The sequence below is a fragment of the Saccopteryx bilineata genome, chromosome 9 (genome assembly GCF_036850765.1).
Source record: "Saccopteryx bilineata isolate mSacBil1 chromosome 9, mSacBil1_pri_phased_curated, whole genome shotgun sequence".
Taxonomy (NCBI): domain Eukaryota; kingdom Metazoa; phylum Chordata; class Mammalia; order Chiroptera; family Emballonuridae; genus Saccopteryx; species Saccopteryx bilineata.
In genome coordinates, this window is record NC_089498.1 from 8,796,575 (window position 1) to 8,819,931 (window position 23,357).

General features: G+C 55.0%; 1 protein-coding gene across 1 annotated transcript; it reads left to right on the forward strand.

The window, feature by feature from the left end:
• The first annotated feature begins 294 nt into the window (after nucleotides 1–294).
• MMP2 (matrix metallopeptidase 2) lies at nucleotides 295–21,753 on the forward strand. Its single transcript, XM_066242927.1, has 13 exons — nucleotides 295–747; nucleotides 2,565–2,791; nucleotides 3,677–3,825; nucleotides 4,719–4,847; nucleotides 5,056–5,229; nucleotides 7,837–8,010; nucleotides 8,911–9,084; nucleotides 11,118–11,273; nucleotides 12,722–12,863; nucleotides 14,401–14,537; nucleotides 15,581–15,740; nucleotides 19,495–19,604; nucleotides 20,867–21,753. The coding sequence occupies exons 1-13, from the start codon at nucleotides 592–594 to the stop codon at nucleotides 20,968–20,970; spliced, it is 1,992 nt and encodes a 663-aa protein (XP_066099024.1). The 5' UTR covers nucleotides 295–591; the 3' UTR covers nucleotides 20,971–21,753.
• Nucleotides 21,754–23,357: the final 1,604 nt, after the last annotated feature.

The following is a 23,357-nucleotide window of genomic DNA, read 5'->3' on the forward strand; positions in this document are numbered from 1 at the left end:
GAGGACATCTTGAGTCTACTGAGGTCGCGCCAGATGTTTCCCCGCAGGGGTTCCTTAGGCTTTGCGCCCGGATTGGGGGGTAGGGGTAGAGAGGTCGCGCACCGACGGTGCGCGCAGAGGCCTGGAGCAGCAGGAGGCGAGGGAAAGAGGCGAAGAAAGGAAAAAGGGAGAAAAGAGGAGGGGGGCAAGTAGGGCGGAGAGGGGCGGGCCTGAGTGCGCCGCCCCAATCCCCCCCCCCCCACCTCCCTGCACTGCCAGAGCCCTCCCCGCCCAGCCGGCCACATCTGGCGGCTGCCCTCCCTTGTTTCCGTTGCATCCAGACTTCCTCCGGCGGTGGCTGGAGGCTGCGCATCTGGGGCTTTAAACATACAAAGGGACTCCAGGACTGGCCAGCACCGGCATCGGCGGCGGCGCGGGCTGGGGAGCGGGGCCGGACCATGCGCCGGTGAGCCGGGCAAAGCCAAAGCCACCGATTCGAGTGGCTCTTTGGAGAGCAAGGCTGTGCGGCGGAGCAATCGCCAGCCAGGCGGCGACGCGGCCACACGCACGGAGCCAGCGACCCCCGTGGCGACGCGCGGGGCCCGGGGCGCAATGACCGAGGCGCTGGTGGTCCGGGGCGCGCTCGCTGGCCCCTTGCGGGCGCTCTGCGTCCTGGGCTGCCTGCTGGGCCGCGCCGCCGCCGCGCCATCGCCCATCATCAAGTTCCCTGGTGATGTCGCCCCCAAATCGGACAAAGAGGTGGCTGTGGTGAGTTGCTCCGCGCCCCTCAAAGAACCAGGTTTAAACAAACTTCGTAGCCAGAGGTTGGGGGAAGGGGTCTCCCCACCGCATCTCCTCCCTATCCCGGGGGTTGGGCAAACAACGTTTGGGTGAGGCTTCAGTAAACAGCTTAGCGGGGAGTCTTTGGCCAGCTGGAGGTGGGATCTGTTTTGGAAACCGAGGGGTGCTTTAGTGCGTGGAGAAAGCCTTTGATAAACAATTTGGAAACTTTCCGGACACAGCGGGGGGGGGGGGCGAGAAACACACAGGGGAGGGTAAGGGGGTACTTTGGCAACAGCTGGAAAGGGCTTCTTGTAAATAACAGGGACATTGTCTAGTATCTGAAGGATTTGGCAAGCGGGCGGCTTTGTAAACAACTTTTGGACACATCTGGGGGTTGGCTAACGAGGCCTTTGGCAAGCTTCTTGGTATTCCTTTGGCAAAAGGCCTAAAAGGGTCCTTTTTGCAAACGGTAGAGCATCTTTTTCAACTCCTGCCACACTTTGGAACGGGGCTCTCCTGTGGCACACACTTTGAGTAAACTCTTGCATTCATTCGTTTGGGAACTCCGGGCCAAATGGGGCTTGGCAAACTTCTGGGAACTTTTGGCACACATCTGGTAAAGGGCCTCGAACAAACCGCTGGAGGGGACCTTTGGGCAAATATTTGGGGCAGGAGGCAAGCCAAGAGAGCATCTGTTTTACCTAGCCAAGTGGACAAAGTGGCCGGAAGGGTCAAGGGATTGAATTTCGGAAAGTTTCTTCGAACTTCTGCAAAGGGATACGAGGACAGGAGAGAGGTGGCTGGCGGGGTCGGAGAGAGGGGCAGGCGCAGAAGGCCGGGCGCGTGGGGCGGGGGCGGAGGAGCCCTGTGGGTGGGAGAGTCGCCAGCAAGCCCTCCCTCCTGGCGGAACTCCGAGCTGCGGCTCAGATGTTGTTCTTAAGAGCGCGCCGCCTGACTGGAGGGGCTCCCTGGTCACAAGCGTGGTACAAGCCGGCTGGGAGCCACCGCGGAGGGGCACCATTCCTCACCCTGTCGACGCCTCGAGCTGGGGGACCCCTCAACATATTCTTTATAGTCTACAAAAAATCTGCACCCTTATTGCTTTAGCCTCCACCGCCTGCCCCGGAAATTCCCTATTCTCCTTTAGCCTGGTCCCCAGCCTGCCCCAAACAGGACTCTCGTGTTGACTAGTCACCTTGGGAACCCCTTCCCAGGATGTGACACCCTCCGCCCACTATTTTTCCAGCTTCTAAGCCTCTGTCCCATCTGGATAAATGGGTTGAGAGATCTGACATTTTTAGGGGGCGACTGTTCTTTCTCACAGGTCTGGAGCTGGCTGGCATGTTGATGATACTGTTGATTAGAGGGAAGATCAGTTCTGGGCATGACTGGAGCCAGATTGCATGGGTCTCAATCCAGCTTTGCCATTTGTGAGCTGTGCAATCTTTGGCAAGTTATATAACATCTCTGTGCTTTAGTTTCTTTCTCTGTACCGCGGGGATAGTCATTATAACTACATTATAGAGTTACCGTAAGCATTAGGGTTTCATGCCAACCTCAGTGCCCGGGCTATAGTTAGCACCCAGTGCAGGGTAGCTGTGATCTCTACGCTATCATGCCACTCAGCTAGTGGGTGTCAAAATTGGTTTCGCAACTCAAGACTTCCCCCAGTGCCCTTGGGTCCCAGGATTCTGTCCTGTCTGAGCTATGGGGCCGGGCTGGGGCTAGGTACTGCAGCGTGCTATGGTCAGGACGGTGCCACCCTAATGTGACTGCTCACCTCTGCTGTCCACTTCTTCCAGCAATACCTGAACACCTATTACGGCTGCCCCAAGGAGAAGTGCAACCTGTTTGTGCTGAAGGACACGCTGAAGAAGATGCAGAAGTTCTTCGGGCTCCCTGAGACGGGGGTCCTTGACAAGCGCACCATCCTGACCATGCGGAAGCCACGCTGCGGCAACCCCGACGTGGCCAACTACAACTTCTTCCCGCGCAAGCCCAAGTGGGACAAGAACCAGATCACGTACAGGTGCAGAGGCGGGGTGGGGACAGCAGAGCCTTTCGGCACTGGGACTCGGAGTCTCCATGGGCCTCTCCCCACTCCTGGGGCCCGGGAGGTATTTTATGAGGGTTTAGCATCTTAAGGAGTTTGCGTACAAAGTTCTTAGAAACTGGAGTCAGACCAACCTGGACTTTAATCTCACACTTACTAGCTGTGAGGCAGCAGGCTACTTATTTTTCAGTGCCCTGAGCCTCGGCTTTCCAAACTACAAAATGGGCTTAAAACTTAAATCTTCTACACAGGCTGACTACAAACTAAGCTATAGCCCGTGAATAAAGAGCTTTCACAGTGTCTAGCGTGTAGTAACAGTTACTGTTAGTCGCTGTTATTATTAGACAGGGTCACTGGGGCAGGTGGAGGGAACTTGGCTCGATGCTGATTGGGTTTATGTTACATTATAGAGTTGTTATAACTGGTTGTTGATGGGGCTGAGAGCTCTGTTCTGTGTGGCTCCTGCTGGATTCCAAGGGTCCGATCTCTGCCTAGCGTCCATCCTATTGGCACTGTTTATGCTCCTGTGTGTCCCCCCAGCCACAGTGAGGGATGAGAGTCCAGGGACAAGGCCTGAAGGTGCTGGCTGGTCTCAGACTGCACGGGACCTCAAGGCATTCTGGGAGGGCTGTTCTTCCAGTGAGCTGCGCTCAGCAAGCACACGTGTATACCTGCATATGCGTACAACTCACATGTGCACACTCATGCACGCTCAACTCATGCTATGCACACACTAGACACACTTGAACCGCTGTGAACATGCACTGTCCTTGCACACATGCATACACACTCATGTGCAGGTGGATACTCGTTCCTTTGTGCATGCACACACACACTCGCATCCATTTCTCCCACCTTCAGGATCATTGGCTACACGCCTGATCTCGACCCTGAGACGGTGGATGATGCCTTCGCTCGTGCCTTCCAAGTCTGGAGTAAAGTGACCCCTCTACGGTTTTCTCGTCTGCATGATGGAGAGGCCGACATCATGATCAACTTTGGCCGCTGGGGTAGGCAGGATTGGGACCAGAGGGCATTACTGTAGAGACGGGGTGGGTGGGTAGGGGCGATCTGGCCATTAGAGAGGCACAGGGTCCTGAGGGCAGCTGAGCAAGGAGAGTAGGCGGTGTGGACGCTGACGTGGCACAGGTGGGAGCAGACACTGAAGAGCCACGTGGGTGAGAGGGCAGGTGGCGTGGACAGGGTGTACCCCGGAGGCAGTGTGGACCTGGAAGCAAATGGTCTTCCTGCACTGTCCAACATAGTAGCACCTAGAGACATGGGGCTGTTTACATTTAAATTAGTTGCAATTAAATAAAATTGAAATTCAGATTCATTTCAAGTGGCCAGTAGCCATATGGGGCTAGTTGTTGTTGCAGTGGATAGCACAAAGAATGTGTCCGTCATCGCAGACAGTTCTGTGCCATAACTTTGGTAGACACTGTGGAGCTCTCGAAACCGGGGTGGGTCAGAAGGAATGGAGCAGGGTAGACAGCAGAGTAAGTGGATAAGAACCCAGGGTCAGTGACGCCATGTGGGTTGGTGGTGTGCACACTGGCCATTGTAGAGACATAAAGGTGGGTGGGGTAGACATTGTGGGCACATGGCACACACAAGGAAGAATGGAGATACGTGGGTGGGTGGCATGAGCCTGGGCAGCCAAGTAAGCATGGGGTTATTGTGAGTGTTGGTAATAGACTTGAGGCAGTAGTGTGGACCTTAAGGTGCTGATGATCAAGTTGCCAGCTCTCCACTGACTTGCTGTGTCCCAGTCTTGATAATCCCAATAAGACAGGGAAGGGGACAGAGGCCAGCTGGGTAGAAGGGCCCTAGCTGCGGAGGGGATGCGGCTGGGTGTCGGCCCAGCTGGGCCAGCAAGCAGCTGAGACTCAGTGTGTTTCAGAGCATGGAGACGGATACCCCTTTGATGGCAAGGATGGGCTCCTAGCTCATGCCTTCGCCCCGGGTCCTGGTGTTGGGGGAGACTCCCACTTTGACGACGATGAGCTGTGGACCCTGGGAGAAGGGCAAGGTAAGAAAGTGACCATGCAGATGCCCAGGCATCCTCTGCATGTTTCCCTGTAACCTAGCAACAAGGACTCTGCTTTCCCCAGCAACTATGGGCACTTCCAACTGCTCTGATGGGAGAGAGAGAGGTGGGAGGGGAGGGGAGCCACATAGACTTCTGGTTTCTAAAGAAGAGCCAGGAGAGGTTTGCCTCACCCCGTGTCACCCCTCAGTGGTCCGTGTGAAGTACGGGAATGCGGACGGGGAGTACTGCAAGTTCCCCTTCATGTTCAACGGCAAGGAGTACACCAGCTGTACTGACACGGGCCGCAGCGATGGCTTCCTCTGGTGTTCCACGACCTACAACTTTGACAAGGATGGCAAATACGGCTTCTGCCCCCACGAAGGTGAGTCCAATCCAGCCCCTAGGCGTCCCAGGCTCCCTGCTGTCTCCGGTCATCTACACTCTCCAGGCCTTGTACTGCTGGTCAACCAGCATTCTCCCCACTTCCTTCCAACCCCACCTGCATAATTATTTACCTAATGCTTTCAGTAAGTCAATTCTGTTTTAAGTCTCGCTATTAGCAATAATATTGGTGAAATTACAGGTTTGAGGTGCTAATTATTTTTCCTTACCTATTCTCAGAATGAACTTAGAACTGTTACTATGCCCAGTGGTTCTTTCTAGAACCACTTCGTACCCTCTGGTCAGGCCGAGGGAGGGGGCGGCTCAGGTCATGAGGAGAAGCTTGGGACCAGATCAGAAGTCTAACAGTGGGATGGGCAGGGGGTGAGACTCAGACTCCAGGGCTGGTATTCAGCCTGGCTTGGGGACACCGACTCCTGGAATTTCAGCCACTACTCCTCGTTCTGATGCCAGTTATACTTGTGTGTGTGTGTGTGTGTGTGTGTGTCTGAGGACTGCTCCATCTGCCCCTCTTCATCCTTTGTCTGTTTTTGCTTGTGTCTGCATCGGTGTGTCTTGACTCAATATGTGTGTGTGTGTGTGTGTGTGTGTGTGTGTGTGTGTCAGTGCTGAAAACAAAATTCTCGGATATTTTGAAGCCATCTAGAGGGACAGTTTTTTAAGGGGTGAGGGTATTGACATACACGGTCAATCTTTTAATAAATACTCTTGACACACTGCATAATCAGAAATCAGGAAAGAACAGTGCGCCTGACCTCGTAGTCAGTTAAGTCATCCTATCTGGTGATTCTGGAGGTTCTGCCAGAAAACCGGGAGAAAATCCAAATGCTTTTCCTAAATACCTCTTTCTCCCACACCCCAGAGAGCCCTGGGTCTCTCTATGCCTTTGTCTTTTTGGCTGTAACGTTAGGTGCAGTTGAGCACTGACCACCAGCCCTCTTGACAGAGGAAAAGAAACAAATCGCAAGTTAATTGTGTTTCTGTTTATGCTTTTAGTACCAAAGCTTACACGACACTTTGTATTAAGTAAGAGTTCAAGCCATTAATACACCAGAAACTTTAAATAGACATATTTTATGTATCCTGCATTTCCCAGTAGGGATTCAAGTGACGTTAACCCTCCCATGTATCAACCCTTGTGCTTGGAAGAGAATGCTTTGATGGTAGAAGTGAAAACAGCTGCAATTCATAAGTTTGGGGAGGGTTTTTCCCTGCATTGGACGGTCGCCACTTACTTGGTGTTTAGCCGATGCAAGTACGCGCACCACGCACGTGGCTGGGTCTTGGGGCAGAGGTTCTGGTTACTCAGCCCCTCCTGACCGCTGAGTCAGTGTCTGTTCCTCTTCATCTTTGCTGGGGAGGGGGCAGGATCTGAAGGGAGATAGCGCTTTCTGGGTGGTAGACATGCAGCTGATGGGAAGTCAGAGGTGTGGCGGTTAATAACTCTTGGCCTTTCCCCACTTGGAAGCCACCAAGTCTTCTGGGCTTAGGGATGCCTCTTCCCTTCGCCCCATCGTCTCTGGCGTTGCAGGAGAAGGTGCAACCTTCCCTTGATTGGGGAGAGGGGATCAGTGGATAAGGGACCTGAGTCCTGCCATTGGGGGGCTGGGGAATCGGGCTCCATTCTGGTCGTGGTGGAGTTAACAGGGGCTGGTGAGGTCACCTCTGGCGCCATGGCGCACAGATGGTCCTTGTTACGTGCTTGTGGTTTTGCTAGTTGGCAATTGCAGAGACACCATTTTGTAGCTTTGGGTTGGGTGAGGGCAAAGGGAGCAGGGAGCAGGAGAAGAACCCAGGACAGATACGCCCAGATCCGGAATCCCCTTCTCTTTCCAAATTCTCCAGTTTTGGCCCCTCCTTGGGGAGGTCTGAGCGGGAGGCTGGGGTCTTAGTAAAAGGTCCCCGAAGATGCCTGTCCCCCCTCCATTCTCCTTGCCTTCCCCTGTCTGCTGCAGGGGCCATAGCAAAGCCAGCAAAATGCCTGGGGTTGAAAGGAGGCAAAGCTTTCTCTCTCTCTCTCTCTCTCTCTCTCTCTTGTGTGTGTGTGTGTGTGTGTGTGTGTGTATAAGTGAGCAAGAGAGACTGAGATTTGTGTGTTCTGTAGCTCTCAGTTACATCTCTCAGTTCTTTCATTTATGTGGCCATGAGCCATTGAGACCAGCTTGCTCAGGGCCTCAATTTCCCTGTCTGTCACACTGAGACTCTCGTGTTCCTGCTGACCATGGATGATCTATTTAGCACCCTGCACGGTGTGGGCATCGACGAGGCAGGGTGTACAGTGACCTTGGGGCTGGGGCAGGGTTCCTGGGAGAGCCTGTTGTGTGCCATGAGTTCACCAGTTTATTGGGGGAAGGATCATCAGGTCCCAGGGAAGGATGGGGCTGACCAGGAGCTTAAAGAAGCAGTAATTTACCAACCAGTACCAGTGATTTTAAATATTTCAGTAATGCTGTAACCTCACTGGTGTGAACCGGAACAGAAGGCTGGTGGCCAGCCAGCTCTGCCCATGCGGGTGCCCGGCTGATTTTCCAGTGTGCTGATTGGAGGGGGGCTCTCACATTCGTACCCCCTCTCTCCCCACCCCTAGCCCTGTTCACCCTGGGTGGCAACGCCGACGGACAGCCCTGCAAGTTCCCGTTCCGCTTCCAGGGCACGTCCTACGACAGCTGCACCACCGAGGGCCGCAGCGACGGCTACCGCTGGTGCAGCACCACGGAGGACTACGACCGCGACAAGAAGTACGGCTTCTGCCCCGAGACCGGTGCGTGTCGCCGCCTCCCCCTGCCCTCTATAGAAAACCCTCAGGAGCCCGCCCTCCGCTCCCCGGGACGGGGTGCAGGGCAGAACACTTGGCCGCCAGATGGCAGGGGCACCGAAATCAGAACAGACGTTGGGGACCGACAGCCAGTTCAGCCGAATTGGTGCCGCCAGGCCCCCCAGGACCCGCTCTGAATGACCCACACTCCGTCTGCCTCCCGCACAGCTGTTTTCCTTTTCCTCTGTCCGATCTTGCGGTCTCTCTTCCCTGTCTTTCATTTTCTGTAAGAAACCTCCTTTTCCTTCCTCCCTCCTTCCCCCCTCCCGTGCTCCCTCCCAGCCTCTCCCAGGCACTCACTGAGCACCTGCCTCTGGAGGAGGACCAACAGGCCTTCCATAGGCCCCTCTGTGATGGAGCTGGCGGGCTGGGGGAGCGTGTGGGCACCTCCATCTCCGCCCAGCCTCCCCCAGGCACTCACTGAGCACCTGCCTCTGGAGGAGGACCGACAGGCCTTCCATAGGCCCCTCTGTGATGGAGCTGGCGGGCTGGGGGAGCGTGTGGGCACCACCATTCCGCCCAGCCTCCTCTGCGTCTGGTCCCTCGGTCCCTACCCACGGAGCCCAGTTACAGCTCTGGGTTGGAAGCCCGAACCCTTCCGAGCAGTATCTGCTCAGACAAGTTCCTTCATCTGTCTGAGCTGCGGTGTCCCTGCCCGTGAAACGGGCTAAAACATGGGGTCCCACCGCACGGGGTCCTTGTGGGCGGGGCATGAGATGCGTCTCCAGCACTTGATCCAGCGAGCGCTCAGTCACTGGTTGGTCACTCTCCCCGTCATGTCATTGTCCCTCCTGGTGGTGGGCGCGATCTCCTCGCAGCCCCTGACCCATGTCCCTAACTCCGCAGCCATGTCCACCGTCGGCGGGAACTCGAAAGGAGCCCCCTGCGTCTTCCCCTTCACCTTCCTGGGCAAAAAGCACGAGCGGTGCACCAGCGAGGGCCGCAGCGATGGGAAGATGTGGTGTTCCACCACGTCCAGCTTCGACGAGGACCGCGAGTGGGGCTTCTGCCCCGACCAAGGTACAAGGCCCCGCCGTTGGGCAGGGACACCGGGCACCCCCCGACACACCTGGCCAGAACCCTCTTAAGTCCCCACCACCTCAGGCCCCGACAATGCCTTCCACTTACCTGCCTGAAACTCTGCCCATCCACGGTGGGGACCCTGCCCACTCTAGACCCGCCCACAATAGAAACGCTGCCCGTTCTTGGTGGACGCCGGGTCCCTGCTTAGGCCACGCCCATCCAGGCCGACCCCACCCACCCCCGTAGCCGCTTCCCCTGAGGCTACCCAAAATTGTCACAGTGCTGGGCTCACATTCCCCCACCAGGCATTCCCACTCCAGCAGACGGCTGTCTCCAAGGCGCTGGGTGGGCAGAGAACAGGGGAAACAGCAGGGCTGGTCCTTGCTCCCATTCCTCCTCCATGTAGCACAGAATGCCCCCCAGCATCCCCCCCATGCCGGTAGTACCACCATCCTTTGCCAAGTTGTGAATGGGGGTGCTGAGGACACATCCGGGGGTGGGGGAGCAGCTCTCTGCCCCCCCCCCAGACTCACAGCCTGGGGTGGGAGAGCGACCAGGAGACAGGCCAGGACCTTACTGTGTGGTCAGTGCAGTGAGCAGGGTGCTCCTGTCCACTTGAATCCATATGGCTTAGGGTCATTGGACTCGCTGATGGCCCAAGGTGGCCAGGTGATAGGGCTGGCCCAGGCCGGCCAGAAGTAGGCCATCCTCTCTTTACGTTGCTGTATTCTACCTGTTGACTCACAATGCGATGGGACTCGGAGAAGGCCAACTGACAGAGGCTGGCCAAAGGGGTTTTTCTCATCACCCTCAAATGCTGTGCTAGGACATACCCTGATTCTACCTGATCCGTTCCGGCTTTTACGTAAAGGTGGGATTTGCCATCTGCCAGAATGGGTGAGGGCTCTAGGCTGGCGTGGTGCACAGGGCTGTATGTTTGTTTCCTAGTGGAGTACCCCAAACCAGGGGGCTTCCCACAACAGACATGTGCTCTCCTGAGGATGGCTCCGTGGTCTCTGCCTCAGGTGCTGAAATAGCTTGGTTGCCAAGCAGTGGAGCAGCGGCCCCAGATGGGCAGAACATCACCCTCTAGGAGGCTTGCTGGGTGGATCCCAGTCGAAGCACGTGCAGGAGTCTGTCTCTCTGTCTCCCTGCCTCCCACTTAAAAAAAAAAAAAAAAAAAAAGGAAAAGAAATGCACTCTCTTCTGCTACTGGACGTTCGAAGTCTACAGTCAGGGCGTCGGCTGGGCCACGTTTCCTCTTGCCCCCCCCCCCCACTCCTGCCCTGTCGTGACGTGGCCTTTCCTCTATTCTGTCTCTGTATCTTTTCTTATAAGGACACTGGTCATATTGGATTAAGGGGCCACCCTATTCCTGTATGACTTCACATTTTAATTTATCTGCAAAGACCTTGTTTCCAGATAGGGTCACCGTCACCAGTACTTGGGGTTAGGACTTGACCATATCTTTCTGGGAGGATGCACTTCAGCCCACAACAAGTGTGACATAGGGCTGGCCCTTGATCTGTGGCTGAGCCTGGGCAGCCACTTTAGGTGGGGATGGCTTTTGCTGCTGTCCCTGGGGCAGGGGCAGGAGTGGCGGACCCTCGCGGCCAGCCTGTCCTCACTCTCTTACCTGTTTGGAGGTTCTGTGGAGCAGGTTTGTGTCCCCCCCCTCCCCGCCCCGTCTCTATAGAGAAACACAAAAAGCCAGGAAGCACAACGTTCTAACAAATGGGACTTTTAAATAGAGGATTTGTAGATGCCTCGTTTTTTTCTTCTTTAAAGCACACGTGCAGCCTGCCCTGGAAGGACCAGGAGACTTTGGCTGGCCCTGCATGAGAGACACAGGCATAGTTTGTCAATCCCAGAACTCCCAGGAGAAGGGAGCATCCGCCCGCGCCTCTCCCAGGGCCCTCTGTCCCACCGTGGGGTGTCCTCAGGTGTCTCCGTGACTGAGGCCAGGGTCTGACTCCTCGCCCGACTCTCTCCCTGCCTGTCGGCACCCCTCCCTGCCCTCCGGCCCCCAGGGTACAGCCTGTTCCTGGTGGCAGCCCACGAGTTTGGCCACGCGATGGGGCTGGAGCACTCGCAGGACCCCGGAGCCCTGATGGCCCCGATTTACACCTACACCAAGAACTTCCGCCTGTCCCAGGATGACGTTAAGGGCATCCAGGACCTCTACGGTGAGCCCCGGCTGGGGGCTGGGGGCTGGGGCGGGAAGTGGGGCTCTGGGAGGCCATGCAGCCTGGGCGGAGGTCCAGGGGGTAGACCAGCAAGGTCCTATCTCCCCAAGATTGCAGGGGACAAGGGCAGCAGCCACATGTGTTGACCTCCTCAGGATACTCCAAAGGGACCCTAGGACAGTCCCTTTCCTTTTCAAATAAACATCAGTATTCACGCCCCTCTTTTTTTTTTTAACAGAGACAGAGAGTCAGTGAGAGAGATAGAGAGGGACAGACAGACAGGAACGGAGAGAGATGAGAAGCATCAATCATCAGTTTTTTGTTGTGACACCTTAGTTGTTCATTGATTGCTTTCTCATATGTGCCTTGACCATGGGCCTTCAGCAGACTGAGTAACCCCTTGCTCAAGCCAGCGACCTTGGGTCCAAGCTGGTGAGCTTTTTGCTCAAGCCAGATGAGCCCACGCTCAAGCTGGTGACCTCGGGGTCTCGAACCTGGGTCCTCCGCATCCCAGTCCGACGCTCTATCCACTGCGCCACGGCCTGGTCAGGCTCACGCCCCTCTTGGCTGTCCAGCACAGACAGGGCAGAAGAGGGCTCTCCATCATGTGGCAAGGAAACTGAGAGGCGAGAAAGCTAACCTTCCTGGCCCAAGGTCATCAGGTGGCAGCAACCGAGTTAGGTTTAGAATCCAGTAGAATTAGCTAAATGTGGGGTAGAGGCTCCCCGCATGCATGATGACCTCATGATCCAGGGTGTAGGTTTCTAGTTTCCATAATGATTCTTTCACTTTCATGCGTAAAAAGAACAATACAACTAGGACCTGAGACCAATGACTATTAGTGTTTGCAATGAGGCTAGAGTTTTAACAGTCCAGTTTTTAGGAAAAGTAGATGTATATATAATGGTTCCGGTGGTGCCTGGACCACGCCCCAGTAGTGAAAGTGGAGCTTGAGCCAAGAAGCTGGGGGGACAGTGAACTTGGAAAGAACCTGTGTGTGGTGGAGTGAGAGGCACCGGGTTCTCACCAGCTGTAAGAGACGGAGCGGTCTCGACCTCTCTGGACTCAGTCTCCGCACCTGTGGAATGGGGGTGTTGATGCCTACCTCCCTGGATGGGTGGGGACTGATTCAGGTGACACCGAGAAGAGCATCCTGAAGTGCGAAGGGCCGGGGGATTCTGGGTTCTCTCCACTCCCCTCTGCCTACGCCCAGGCACCGTCTGCCTCCCCTGCCCGGGCTGAGGCTCAGGCCCAGGGGATTCTGGGTTCTCTCCACTCCCCTCTGCCTACGCCCAGGCACCGTCTGCCTCCCCTGCCCGGGCTGAGGCTCAGGCCCGAATAGTATCGCTTCTGATCAGTAGCAGGTTGGGTGGCCAGCGCTGGGGACTCAGCCTGGTGGGGAGAACCCCGGAGCTGGGGAGAGTCTGAGGTCCGGTGTCTTCCCCCAGGGCCCTCTCCGGACAGTGACATTGACACGGGCACTGGCCCGACCCCGACGCTGGGACCCGTCACTCCTGAGATCTGCACGCAGGACATCATCTTTGACGGCGTCTCTCAGATCCGTGGGGAGATCTTCTTCTTCAAGGACCGGTGAGTGCAGGAGCTCGCTTCTTGTCTGCGCTCTGCCCCGTTATTCCCGTGCCCACCCCTCTCAGAGGGACCCCACCGCATGCTTCGTAGAGTGGCCTGTATAGTTTTTGGTGCGTGTCAAATGACCTCCAGATCTCAGGGGCTTACCACGGCAGACACTTCTGCTTTCTCCTAGTCTGGGGGTCGACTGGATGTGCTGGCTTCCAGCTGCAGTTTGGGGTTGGCATGCTCCGCTGCCGCTCATTCTCCTGGGATTAGTGGCTTCTCGCCCAATCAAACCGCACAAGCACGGCGAAAGCCTCCACTCACATCAAGTCTGAGAACATGCCATCAACTGAAACAAATCACGTGGCCAAGCCCGGCACCTCCTCTAGGGGGTGGTACTGGGAAGTCACATGGTAACAGGCCAGAACTGGAGACAACAGTCCAGGTTTCCACAGGCCTTCTCCTGGAATGGCCTTGACCTCCAATGGCCAGACTGTCCTCAGTACAGGGAGCAAGTAACCACCAGGTAGAGGGAGGAGGTAGCCTTCATGTGGTAAAGGCCTCCACTCAGCTGACCAAGGGCTGAGACCCATCCAACTGTCCTGCCCCCCCTGGAGGCCGGCAGACAGTATTAGGAACAGATTGCCGGACCCCACGCCCAGCGAGTCTGAGACATAGGTCTTGGGTGGGGCCCAATAATTCACATTTCTAATGAGTTCCTAGGTAGTGGCCTAGAGATCGTCACATTTTGAGAACCAGTGGCTTAAACCAGTGATTATAGACTTTATCATCTTCATACAATCATCAGGATGGTTAACTTCTTTGTGGACCAGTACGAAATTTCTGGTGGACCAGTACTGAGCTGTGGACCAGCAGTTAACCACCGGCTGAAATTGATCAGCATGGAGGTTGGGTCCACCTGCGGGGAAGGATGGACCATAAATTTGGGAGCTCCGTGAAGAAGGAAGATAGGGAATATGAATCAATAGTAAATGCTGGGTGGACCACCAAGAATGCATATTATACTATTGTGAGGAGTACAGTTTATAAGGCAAATTGAAGTGCTGGCACGAAGTAGGCCCTCAATAAATGATACTCTTACTCTTGCCAATGTGTGCAAATCTGTTGCATTACAATTCAGGAAATATTTTTGAGTACCATTAGCTCTTACCTCAGTTGGCTTCTAATCTAGTAGGAGAGCTAAGATATTAAAACAAAAACAACAATCAAACTACTATTCCAGTATATTCCAGGTACTCAGTGTTGATTCTTGAGAGGCTCAGAGGAAGGGGAATACAGTGTGGACAGAGGCAGTTAAGGAAGGCTTCCTGGAGGAGGGAGCAAAAGGTAGAGCAAAGAGGTTGCTTCTAGCCCTGGCATCCGGCAGCGGGGGCTCTGCCCACTCTGATCTGTCTTCAACCTTCCTTTGATCTTGCGTCCCATTCTCCAGGCGCCATTGCTGGGATGTTTCTGAATGGGGTTGGGGAGACACGTGTGGACAGCTGCAGAGTGTCTGAAGGTGTGGTCTCCTGTGTCCCCTTCCTCTCTGCAGGTTCATATGGCGCACCGTGACACCGGGGGAGAAGCCCATGGGGCCCCTGCTGGTGGCCACCTTCTGGCCTGAGCTTCCGGAAAAGATCGATGCCGTGTATGAGGCCCCGCAGGAGGAGAAGGCTGTGTTCTTTGCAGGTGTGTGGGAAAGTCCTGCCGGGCCCTCGGCTCCGCGGGCCCTGCACCACGGATCCTGTGCACCCGTGGGTGCCCCCTCTGCCTCGGGAACCCGTGCTTCCAACCATCATTTCCGAAAGCGTGGGACTCACCGGGGAGATGAACTCAGTCACCAGCATCAAATAGCCCTGGGCCACAGAGGGAACGATTCCCTGCCTCCCATTCTTCTTCAGTGCTTCCGATTTCTTCTCTAGAAGGAAAATTGCAGTTTAGTGCTGGTGTCTAATGTCAGGTGAAGCCTTTGGCAAGCAAGCGTTTTAGTTAAAATTAAAAAGAAAATACCATTTGCTTTCCTTTTTACTTTTTAAAATAAACTTAATTCCTAAAGATTTCAAAGTGAATGCCTTGAAAGCAAAATATTAAGTAAATAATTGTATACAGATTTTCTGTAAGTGGTAAAAATTATCAGGAAAGGGTCACGTGGCTGACGTTTGGGGAGCCCTGCTTAGCCAACATCGATTTGAGCACCTGCCATGGGCCAGGAATCCCACCTCCTGCCCCTCGTAGAGCTCCTTAACCGGGGGGGGGGGACACAAAACCAGCTGTTATATGCTGTGATGAGGGAGGGAGGACCGTCAGGGTCCCTGCCCTGGTCTGAGCTAGGGGCACTGGCTGCATGTTCCACCAGCCAGCTCCCACCTCCTTTGTCCCAGAGTGAGTGTGGGCTGTGGCCAGGGCAGTGCTGCTGGTTTCCAGGTCACCTTTGTGCAACTTAGTAGAAGGTGCCTCTTCCTGGTGGGCCTGGCACTTGTGGGAATGGCTTGGTGAGTGGAGTGAGGGCTGGACCCCTCCCTCACTCACCTCCTTGGCCAGGCACCTTCTATAACCGACTGGAAAACCATCTCTGTGAACCCTGATCTGGCCTCTGAGTCCCGAGGAGCACGGACTGGGTCCCTGTGGAGAATGGCCACAGCGGGGTCCCTGGCAGACACACGATGGGAGGAACAGGCTGGCGGGGGGCATTTTGGCAACAGTCACCAGCACACTCTTTGCTTCTACCCCAGGGAATGAATACTGGGTTTATTCGGCCAGCACCCTGGAGCCAGGCTATCCCAAGCCGCTGACCAGCCTGGGGCTGCCCCCCGACGTCGAACGCGTGGATGCCGCCTTTAACTGGAGCAAGAACAAGAAGACGTACATCTTCGCGGGAAACAAGTTCTGGAGGTAAGGAGGGCCGCAGAGCCGCTGCGTGGACAGAGAGAAGTCACCCTGCGGCTCCGTGCTGCCTGGGTCAAATTCGGAGGCTGGTGGGCCATGGGTGCCCCCTCTCTGGTCTCTCTACCCTGCCAGGGCTGTGGCCCCTTTGAGAAGTCATCAAAGGATGACCCACCCCTGTGCACACTATTGGTACAATTCTGGTTAGGATCTCCTTCCCCTTCTTGGAAGTCTTGACTGGGCCCGCGGCTGGTCTGGTCTGGTCTGGAGCTCCACAATGTGGGGTGACTCACTGGAGAAGAGGGTAAAAAAATAAAGATCATAGCTCTTCTCCTGCTGACATTATGTGCAGACCCTATTCCAAGGGCTTTACAAGATGGGTATTATGAGTATTATTCCCCTTTTGTGGACGAGGACACTTGGGTTCAGAGAGGTTAAGTATGTAGCTGAAAGTCACACAGCCAGGTAGTGGCATTTTTGGATTCGGACCCCGGGATTCTGGCTCCCAGAAGACGTGGTGTTGTTCACGCTCTGGCCTGGCTGCACCGGGCCCAGGGGCTGTGGGCGCAGGCCGGCAGGGGCCAGCATGGAAGCCTGTAGCCCTCTGCTGCAGGTTATCTAATCCTGAGCGGCCATGGTCAGGGCTAAGGGTCAGGGGCCCTATATCTAGAACACGGTCAGTGAGAAGCACTTTCAGTTTGGTTAAAACTTTTCCGATTTCCCAGATAAGGAAACTGTGGTCCAAGGTGCGTTGTTGGCCAGAGAGCCAGGGTCATGCCTGCCTTTCCTGTCCTCTAACCCCATGCTTCTCCATTGGACCCTAAGGGACACTTGGTCACTGGGAAGAGGCGGTTGGTACGGGGGTGGCTGGCTGTCTTCAGCCGCCCACGTTCCTCTGTGGCCGCGGGCCCGGGGTCTGTCATTGCTGAAACGATCCTGCCTTCTCCCACTTTCCCCTCCCACCACCCCGCCCCCAGCTGCTTCTGTCCCGGGCTGCCCTGTCAGGGTGGAATTCCAGACCTATTACGAAGACACTTAGCAACTGAAGCTGATTGATATCTCAGGCTTCCAAAAAAGAACACAGTCAGTCAGAAAACCACGGAGCGGAGCGGCTTTCTGCCCACGGGCTCTGAACACTCCCTGGCACACACATGTCCTGGGAATGGTAGCTTGGCGTGGTGGCCGCTCTGAACCTCCCAATGTGGAATGAGGGCAGGGAGGGGCATGGAGTCGCAAACGTGGATCTTCGGATCATGGAACCCTCGTGTCTTTGAATCCTGGTGTTGGAAGGGCTTTCCTGATCATTCTCCCACGCACCGTGTGTCTGTAGACACGGAGGAACCGATGTGTCCACGTGTGAACGTGAGTGTGCGTGCTCGTCGGCACGCGCATGCTGTCACTTGGGCTGTGAGTGCAGTTTGCTAGGTTTCCAGTGGTTGTCTGCCTCCCGGTCCTTCCCCGCGATAAGCCCACCCTCCAAAGTCAAGGTCCTTAAAAGGGGCAGAGCTCAAGGGCGTCTCAGGCTCCGGGCAGGGTTTCTGGAAGACACAGTTCTCTTTCCCAGGAGAGGTGGCCCTGGAGCAGAGTCTGTGGGGGCCCCAGAGACCCCCTTACTGGAGAAGGAGAGCGAGCCCCAGAGGGACAGAGGGCGAGTAGCTGCTTCCAGCCTGGGTATCTCTCCTTCGTGCCAGGGAGTGCTCAGGTTCTGCTTCTGGAAGCTTCCACCAGGCCCTCAACTATCTATTCAATATCTCCTATGTGCCAGCCGCTTAGCTAGGTGCTGGCAGGCAGCGGGCACGTAAGAGTCACTCCCACTTTGTAGAGCTCACAGGACGGCAAGAGTCATACACGCCTTTGAATAAAATACTAGTTCTTACGATGGGCCCTCTACTGCATGCCAGGCGGAGGCTGGCATTTCACCCATAGTTCTCATTTGCGGTAGGTACTATTACTAGCCCCATTTTCCAGGTGTGGAAACTGAGGCTGGTGTGCCTCGAGGATACACCCATGGAAAAGCTAGGCCATAGATGTCGATGTACCTAATACCTGCTGAACGCAGCCACCTGCTGTCCTGCCACAGAGGGGAAGTACGGAGTGTCACAGAGAACCTTTCAAAACATTGTACCAGTGAGCAGGGACACTTTGGAGGAGACTTTGGGGACAGAGAAGAAAGTGAAGAGGTGTGGGCCCCCTTCAGAGCATCTTACGATGCCATGATGTTGTGTTCTTCCTGGAGGAAGAGAACATGGAAGCAAATTGGGTCACTTCTCTGAGCCTCAGTTTCCTCATCTGTAAAATGGGGTTGATTCCTGCCCACCTTGACCTCTGTGGGGAGAGTGAGAAAGCTGTGAGGGGCAAGTTCAAGGACACCTAGCTCTGAGCCATCATCACTTTGGAGAATGGAGGTGCGGTGACACAGGCGGAGCGCTGGGACGTTGAGCTTTGGCTTTGGTACCCCAGGTCGTGAGGAAGCTTCTTAGGTTTTGCAAGAAGTTTTATGATGGGGGTGGGATTAAGGAAGGCTTTTCTGGCAGTTCTCAGAGTGCTGGGCAGAGAGGAGGAAGGACCCTTGCAGAAGGGAGCTCGGTGGGGAAGCTGTTGTTGGCATCAGTGGAGCAGGTAGTTCAGTGGTTAGGCTGGCTGGGGGGGGGAGGGGGGAGACTCACTAGCTATGAGGCACCTTAGAGGAATGTGTGGCTGTCACCATCCCTTCAGGGATCTGCCCAGAAAATTTGCACCACAAAGGCAAGATGCTCTTGTTTACTGCATTATCCACAGGCAGCTAGTGGGATCTCATGAAATATTTATAGAGTATCGAGAATAGGTTGAGCGTAAGCAGAGAAGTGAAGGAATCAAAATGACCCCAGCGTTTGAATAGTTCTCCAAAAATGAAAAAAGACAGAGGAGTTGCTAGCCAGGAAGAAGGATATAGCAACTAAACCCTCAAGGTATTTACTCCGATTAAAGGCAAGGCCCAGAACAACTGAGGTGACAGGAGGTGCACCCTGTGACTAACAGGGTTGGGACTCACGTCCTACCTTGCATTGTAACCTCGCTGTCCCAGCAGAGGTTCTCTCCCGGGATGTTCCCTGTCCTCTCCACCTGACAGGTGAAAAAGATGCAGTTCGTCCGAGCCGTGGGGGTGGGACCCGTTCCTGGACTCCTAGTGTCGTGCTCGTCATGTTGCGGTGGGGATCAGTTTGTAAAGGAACTCTAATATTTCCCAAATAATCTGCCAAGGGCCAGATAAAGACAGGCACTCTGCATGTGTCACTATTGCATGGGTACATTAATTAATGCATTAAATTTAATATAACCTCCTCTTCCCGCCAGTAGTACTGGGGCTCAGAGAATAACGTTCACCCCCAGAGCCAGAGGGGCCTGGGTTGGACTGCCAGTTAGAAGTGGGTGCCTTTTCTAAGCCGCTGGTCTGTGGAACAGCTATTACGGTAAGAACTGTGTCATAGGATTGTCCTAAGGATTGACCAGGAAAGTAAACGGAAAGTGGTTAGCACCCTGCTTACACATTAGCAGTAATCACAAGGTTGTTCTTACGGGGCTGCGATGGTCACAGAATTCGTCAGTGGTGGAGCTTGGATTCAGACCCAGTTCTGACAACGCGTCCTTCCTCCCAGCTGGTGACCTCCCTGAGGGCTAGTCTCAGGCCCACCCAGGAGCCGTCAGCTGGGCCCTCCCACCCAGGTCCAGGGAGCGCTGGCCTGTAGGGGGCCCCCAGTGGTTCACCGTGTCCGGTTCTATGCAGATACAATGAGGTGAAGAAGAAAATGGACCCCGGCTTCCCCAAGCTCATCGAAGACGCCTGGAATGCTGTCCCCGATAACCTGGACGCCGTGGTGGACCTGCAGGGTGGTGGTGAGCTGCCCAGGCCGCTGGCCGCTTTCTAGGACTCCCCGCCCCCATCCAGGCAGGGCCTGGGTCCTGCACGACACACATTCCCTCATTGTGCAGGGAGGCTTGTGATGCTGGGGAGAACAAACCAGCCCCTTCAGCCTAGTGCTGGGAAGGCGTCCAGACCCCTGACCTCTGCTCACTCAGCAGGCTCCAGGCAGTAAGGCCCAGAAAGGCCCCTCACAGCTGCAGGGCCTGGAGCCAGGGAGGGGGTGGGCGGGAGGCCTGCGGGGACCCGGGAACATGGGCTCCGTGCCCTGCATTCATCCGAGGGCTTGATCCAGGCCCTTCTGGGTTCCACAGGAGGCCTCGTCACCGCCTCTCATTAGCAGAAGGACAGCTCCATTTGAGATAGGACAAACTTTGTCGTGCCTTCTTGCCGATGTGGCAGAGCTCCCCATGGGACTCACTTTGCCCCGGTCCCTTGCTGAATGAGATCTTCAGGAATAAACAACTATTGAGCACCTACTGTGTGCCAGGATTTTAAAGAAAGTAAACGACAGTATGTCAGCAGTCCCGAATTCCGAAGCCCAGAGTGGCCAGGCCAGTAGCACAAATGAGTGAATTGGGCAAGGCAGACAGTCGGGAGTGGCAGGGTCTGTGGCGAACCAGCGCGGATGGCTTATTTACAGGGACAGGTGCTTCTCCGCTTCTGATGATTGCTGTCCTGCAAGAACAGGGTCCGGTGTTGCTGGATAGTCTTAACTCTTTTTTAAAAAGGAAGCAAAATCAACAACAAAAAAAGTCTGTATTTTCTTGTGAGACGTCCAGATGTTTACACGGTGGCAACTTACTCAGAATTCAAAAGAAAAGAAAACAAAACACTTGTATGATGCCAAATTAAACCCGTGGGTGGGCGGGTAGGAGGAGCAGCCTCCGGTCTGCCGGCTCCGGTAGGAGGAAAGCGCTGACTTTGGTGACTGCCCAGCAGAGTCCTATTATTATTTCCTCTGTTATTTATATTAAGAGTCGCATGTATTGTCGAACTCCATCCTCACCACAAGCCCTAAGGGGATGGTATCTTTACCCCCCTCACAGAGATGAAGAAAACAGAGACTCCAGAGCCTATTTCCTCAGCGGCTCTCCTGTCTCCGGCCTCAGAGGGGGGTCCTCTCTGGGGTTTAGAAGCTTCTTCCCTGCAGCGGGCAGGCTTTCAAAGGTCCCCAGAACCTTCGGCATGCCGGAGTGTCTGAGAGTGACACAGCCTCTCTTCTTCCTCTCTCCAGGTCACAGCTACTTCTTCAAGGGCATGTATTACCTGAAGCTGGAGAACCAGAGCCTGAAGAACGTGAAGTTTGGAAGCATCAAATCCGACTGGCTGGGCTGCTGAGCCAGCCGCCGCTCCCAAAGGCCGGAGTCTCCATTGCTGTTCGCACGCCCGGCCCCGAGCCCCAGGGAAGGCCCCGGGGTTGGGGGGCTGCCAGCCTCCGGCCCTGTGGTTGGTCAAGCAGCCTTCTCACCGCCACCTGGTAATTCAAGGTTCCAGAGAGTGGCTGTGCCCTGTGCTCAAGGAAAGGTGCTGACTCTACCCCTCCCAGGCGCCCCTTACCCCTCCATCCCCACCGGCTCTCCAGAACCACCCCAAAGAGATGCTTTGATATCCTCATTGCGGCCCGGCCACGGGCCGCCCTGGTGCTGCCACACTTCGGGCTCTTCTCCCTCCACAACCTTCTGTGGCTTGCAGCACCCTCGGAGCCAACAGAGACTGTCTCAAGAGGGCACTGGAGGCCCCACGGCACGGCCAGGAGGCCACCCAGACACCTGGCTTCTCACTGCTGGCTGCCTTAGAACCTTCCCTACCTTAGTGGTTTGCTTTGTACGCACTTTGGTTTTTTCTTTCGATTGTTTCTTTTCTTTTTTTTTTTCCCCCACTTTGGAACTGCATTTCCTGACAAGGACTCAGGCCGTCTGAAGTCACTACATGATGCATCTCAGCCCACCCACCTAGCGATGGTTCCCTTGTTCACTCTGTTTAGTATAAATGTACCCTGTCGCTTCCTCCACTGGCTGGAGGAAGACCAAGCCGTGGCTCCCCGCTCAGCGCTCCCCTCCTCGCCCTTCAACAATTCCCCATGGGAAATGTCAACAGGTATGAATAAAGACACCAACTGAGTGACAGTGTTGGCCTCTGTTTTTCCAGCGCCTAGAGAGGGGCCCCAGCCGCAGACAGCAGAGGAAACTTACACAGTGTGGACCTCTGCTCCCTGAAGGGCACAGGTGACATTTGCTGGCCAGGACAGAGCAGCCAAAATAAACGGCAAGAGATCCTTAGAGCGTGGGAGCTGGAGTCCCTGTGTCCCGTGGAAAGAGACCTGAAGCGGCAGTGAGTGAGTCTGTGACAGTAATTTCAGGATCTTGTGCAAGGTTCCCTTCCTCTCCAAGTCTCCGTTTCTTCATTAACAATATGCCAGGTGCTGGGCATGCATCCTTTTAGGGAACCTTTACAACCACCGAGAGAGGGGATGGTTGTAATTAGCCACTGTTGAGGAAACTGAGGCCCAGAGAAATGTGATTTGCCCCAGGTACCAAAGCTGTTAGTTTGCAACACAAGTCGAGGCCAGAGATAGCCTAGAGGTAGAGCTTGAGCCCTGAGCCCAGAACTTTCATCAGCAGTTATTACCCATCCTCCTTCCTGAAAAGCCACCCTAAGCAAACCCAGCAAGGGGAGAAATGTTGGCTTGCTTTCTAAGCACAGCTTCCCTGCATGGGTAAGCTCCTCACTCCCCCTTCTCACCAGAATGCCAGCCCTAAATCCTCTTCATAGAAATTCCACAGTGGCTGCAAAATAACAATTTAAGGCCCGAGAGTGTTTCAGAGGCTCCCTCTGGCTCTGATAGTCCTATTGCTCCAGGACTGCCCTGGTGGGGCAGGTGGAGAAGAGGATAAAGGCTGGATGGGACTCTGGAGGTGACATCGGTGGGCCTGGAGCAATCTTTTCTCCTGCTGTGGCCTGTCCACTGGCTCAGGTCCTTGAGGGTCCTGGAGAGACAGCTTTCTGCGCAGGTATCCAGCTAGAGCCACAAGGGTCTGCCAGCACCTGCATGAAGACCCCTGAGGCTGGGGAAGCTTGTGTCACGGCTGTAGTGTGCTGTTACTAAGGTTCTCTGTCACACGGAGAAAATTCAGCGGCTCTACAACATCTTGCCTACAAGGTGCCATTTCCTGAACGGGACCATGCATTATTTCCAATTGTTGCTACAATCCTATAGGGTAGAAATTGTTCTTTTTCCATTTCTAGGTGAGAATAGAAGCTCAGAGAGCCTAAGCATCAGCCACATGTCTATCTGGTAGGGTTGAAAGATTCTGGGGTACATTTGCAGAAGCTGCTGTCCCAGGGGCCAGACTCAGGTTGTGAGCAGTTGATCAGCAAGAATAAGTTATTGACCGTCTTTATCTGGCTTTCAGCCACTGAGGGTGGTCTCAGTCGGTCTCAGATTCTGGGTAAAGCTTTCTCTCCCCTCGACCACCCATTTAGGTCGAGAGAGGCCCTTGAACTTCCTCAGAGTGAAACGGACCACAGGCCAAGTCATTTCCCTTTCGGGGACCAGGTTCCTCACACAGTATGGAGGGCAGCAGTTGTTTTTACCTTCTTCTAATAGTAGCTCAGTATTGCCACTGTCAGCATGTTTTCAGTGGGACAGATTCCACTCCCGGTATCAATTTCTTTTAATAGCCAAAAGGCTTTCAGTTCTAACTGCTCAGCAAGCGCCCAGTTGC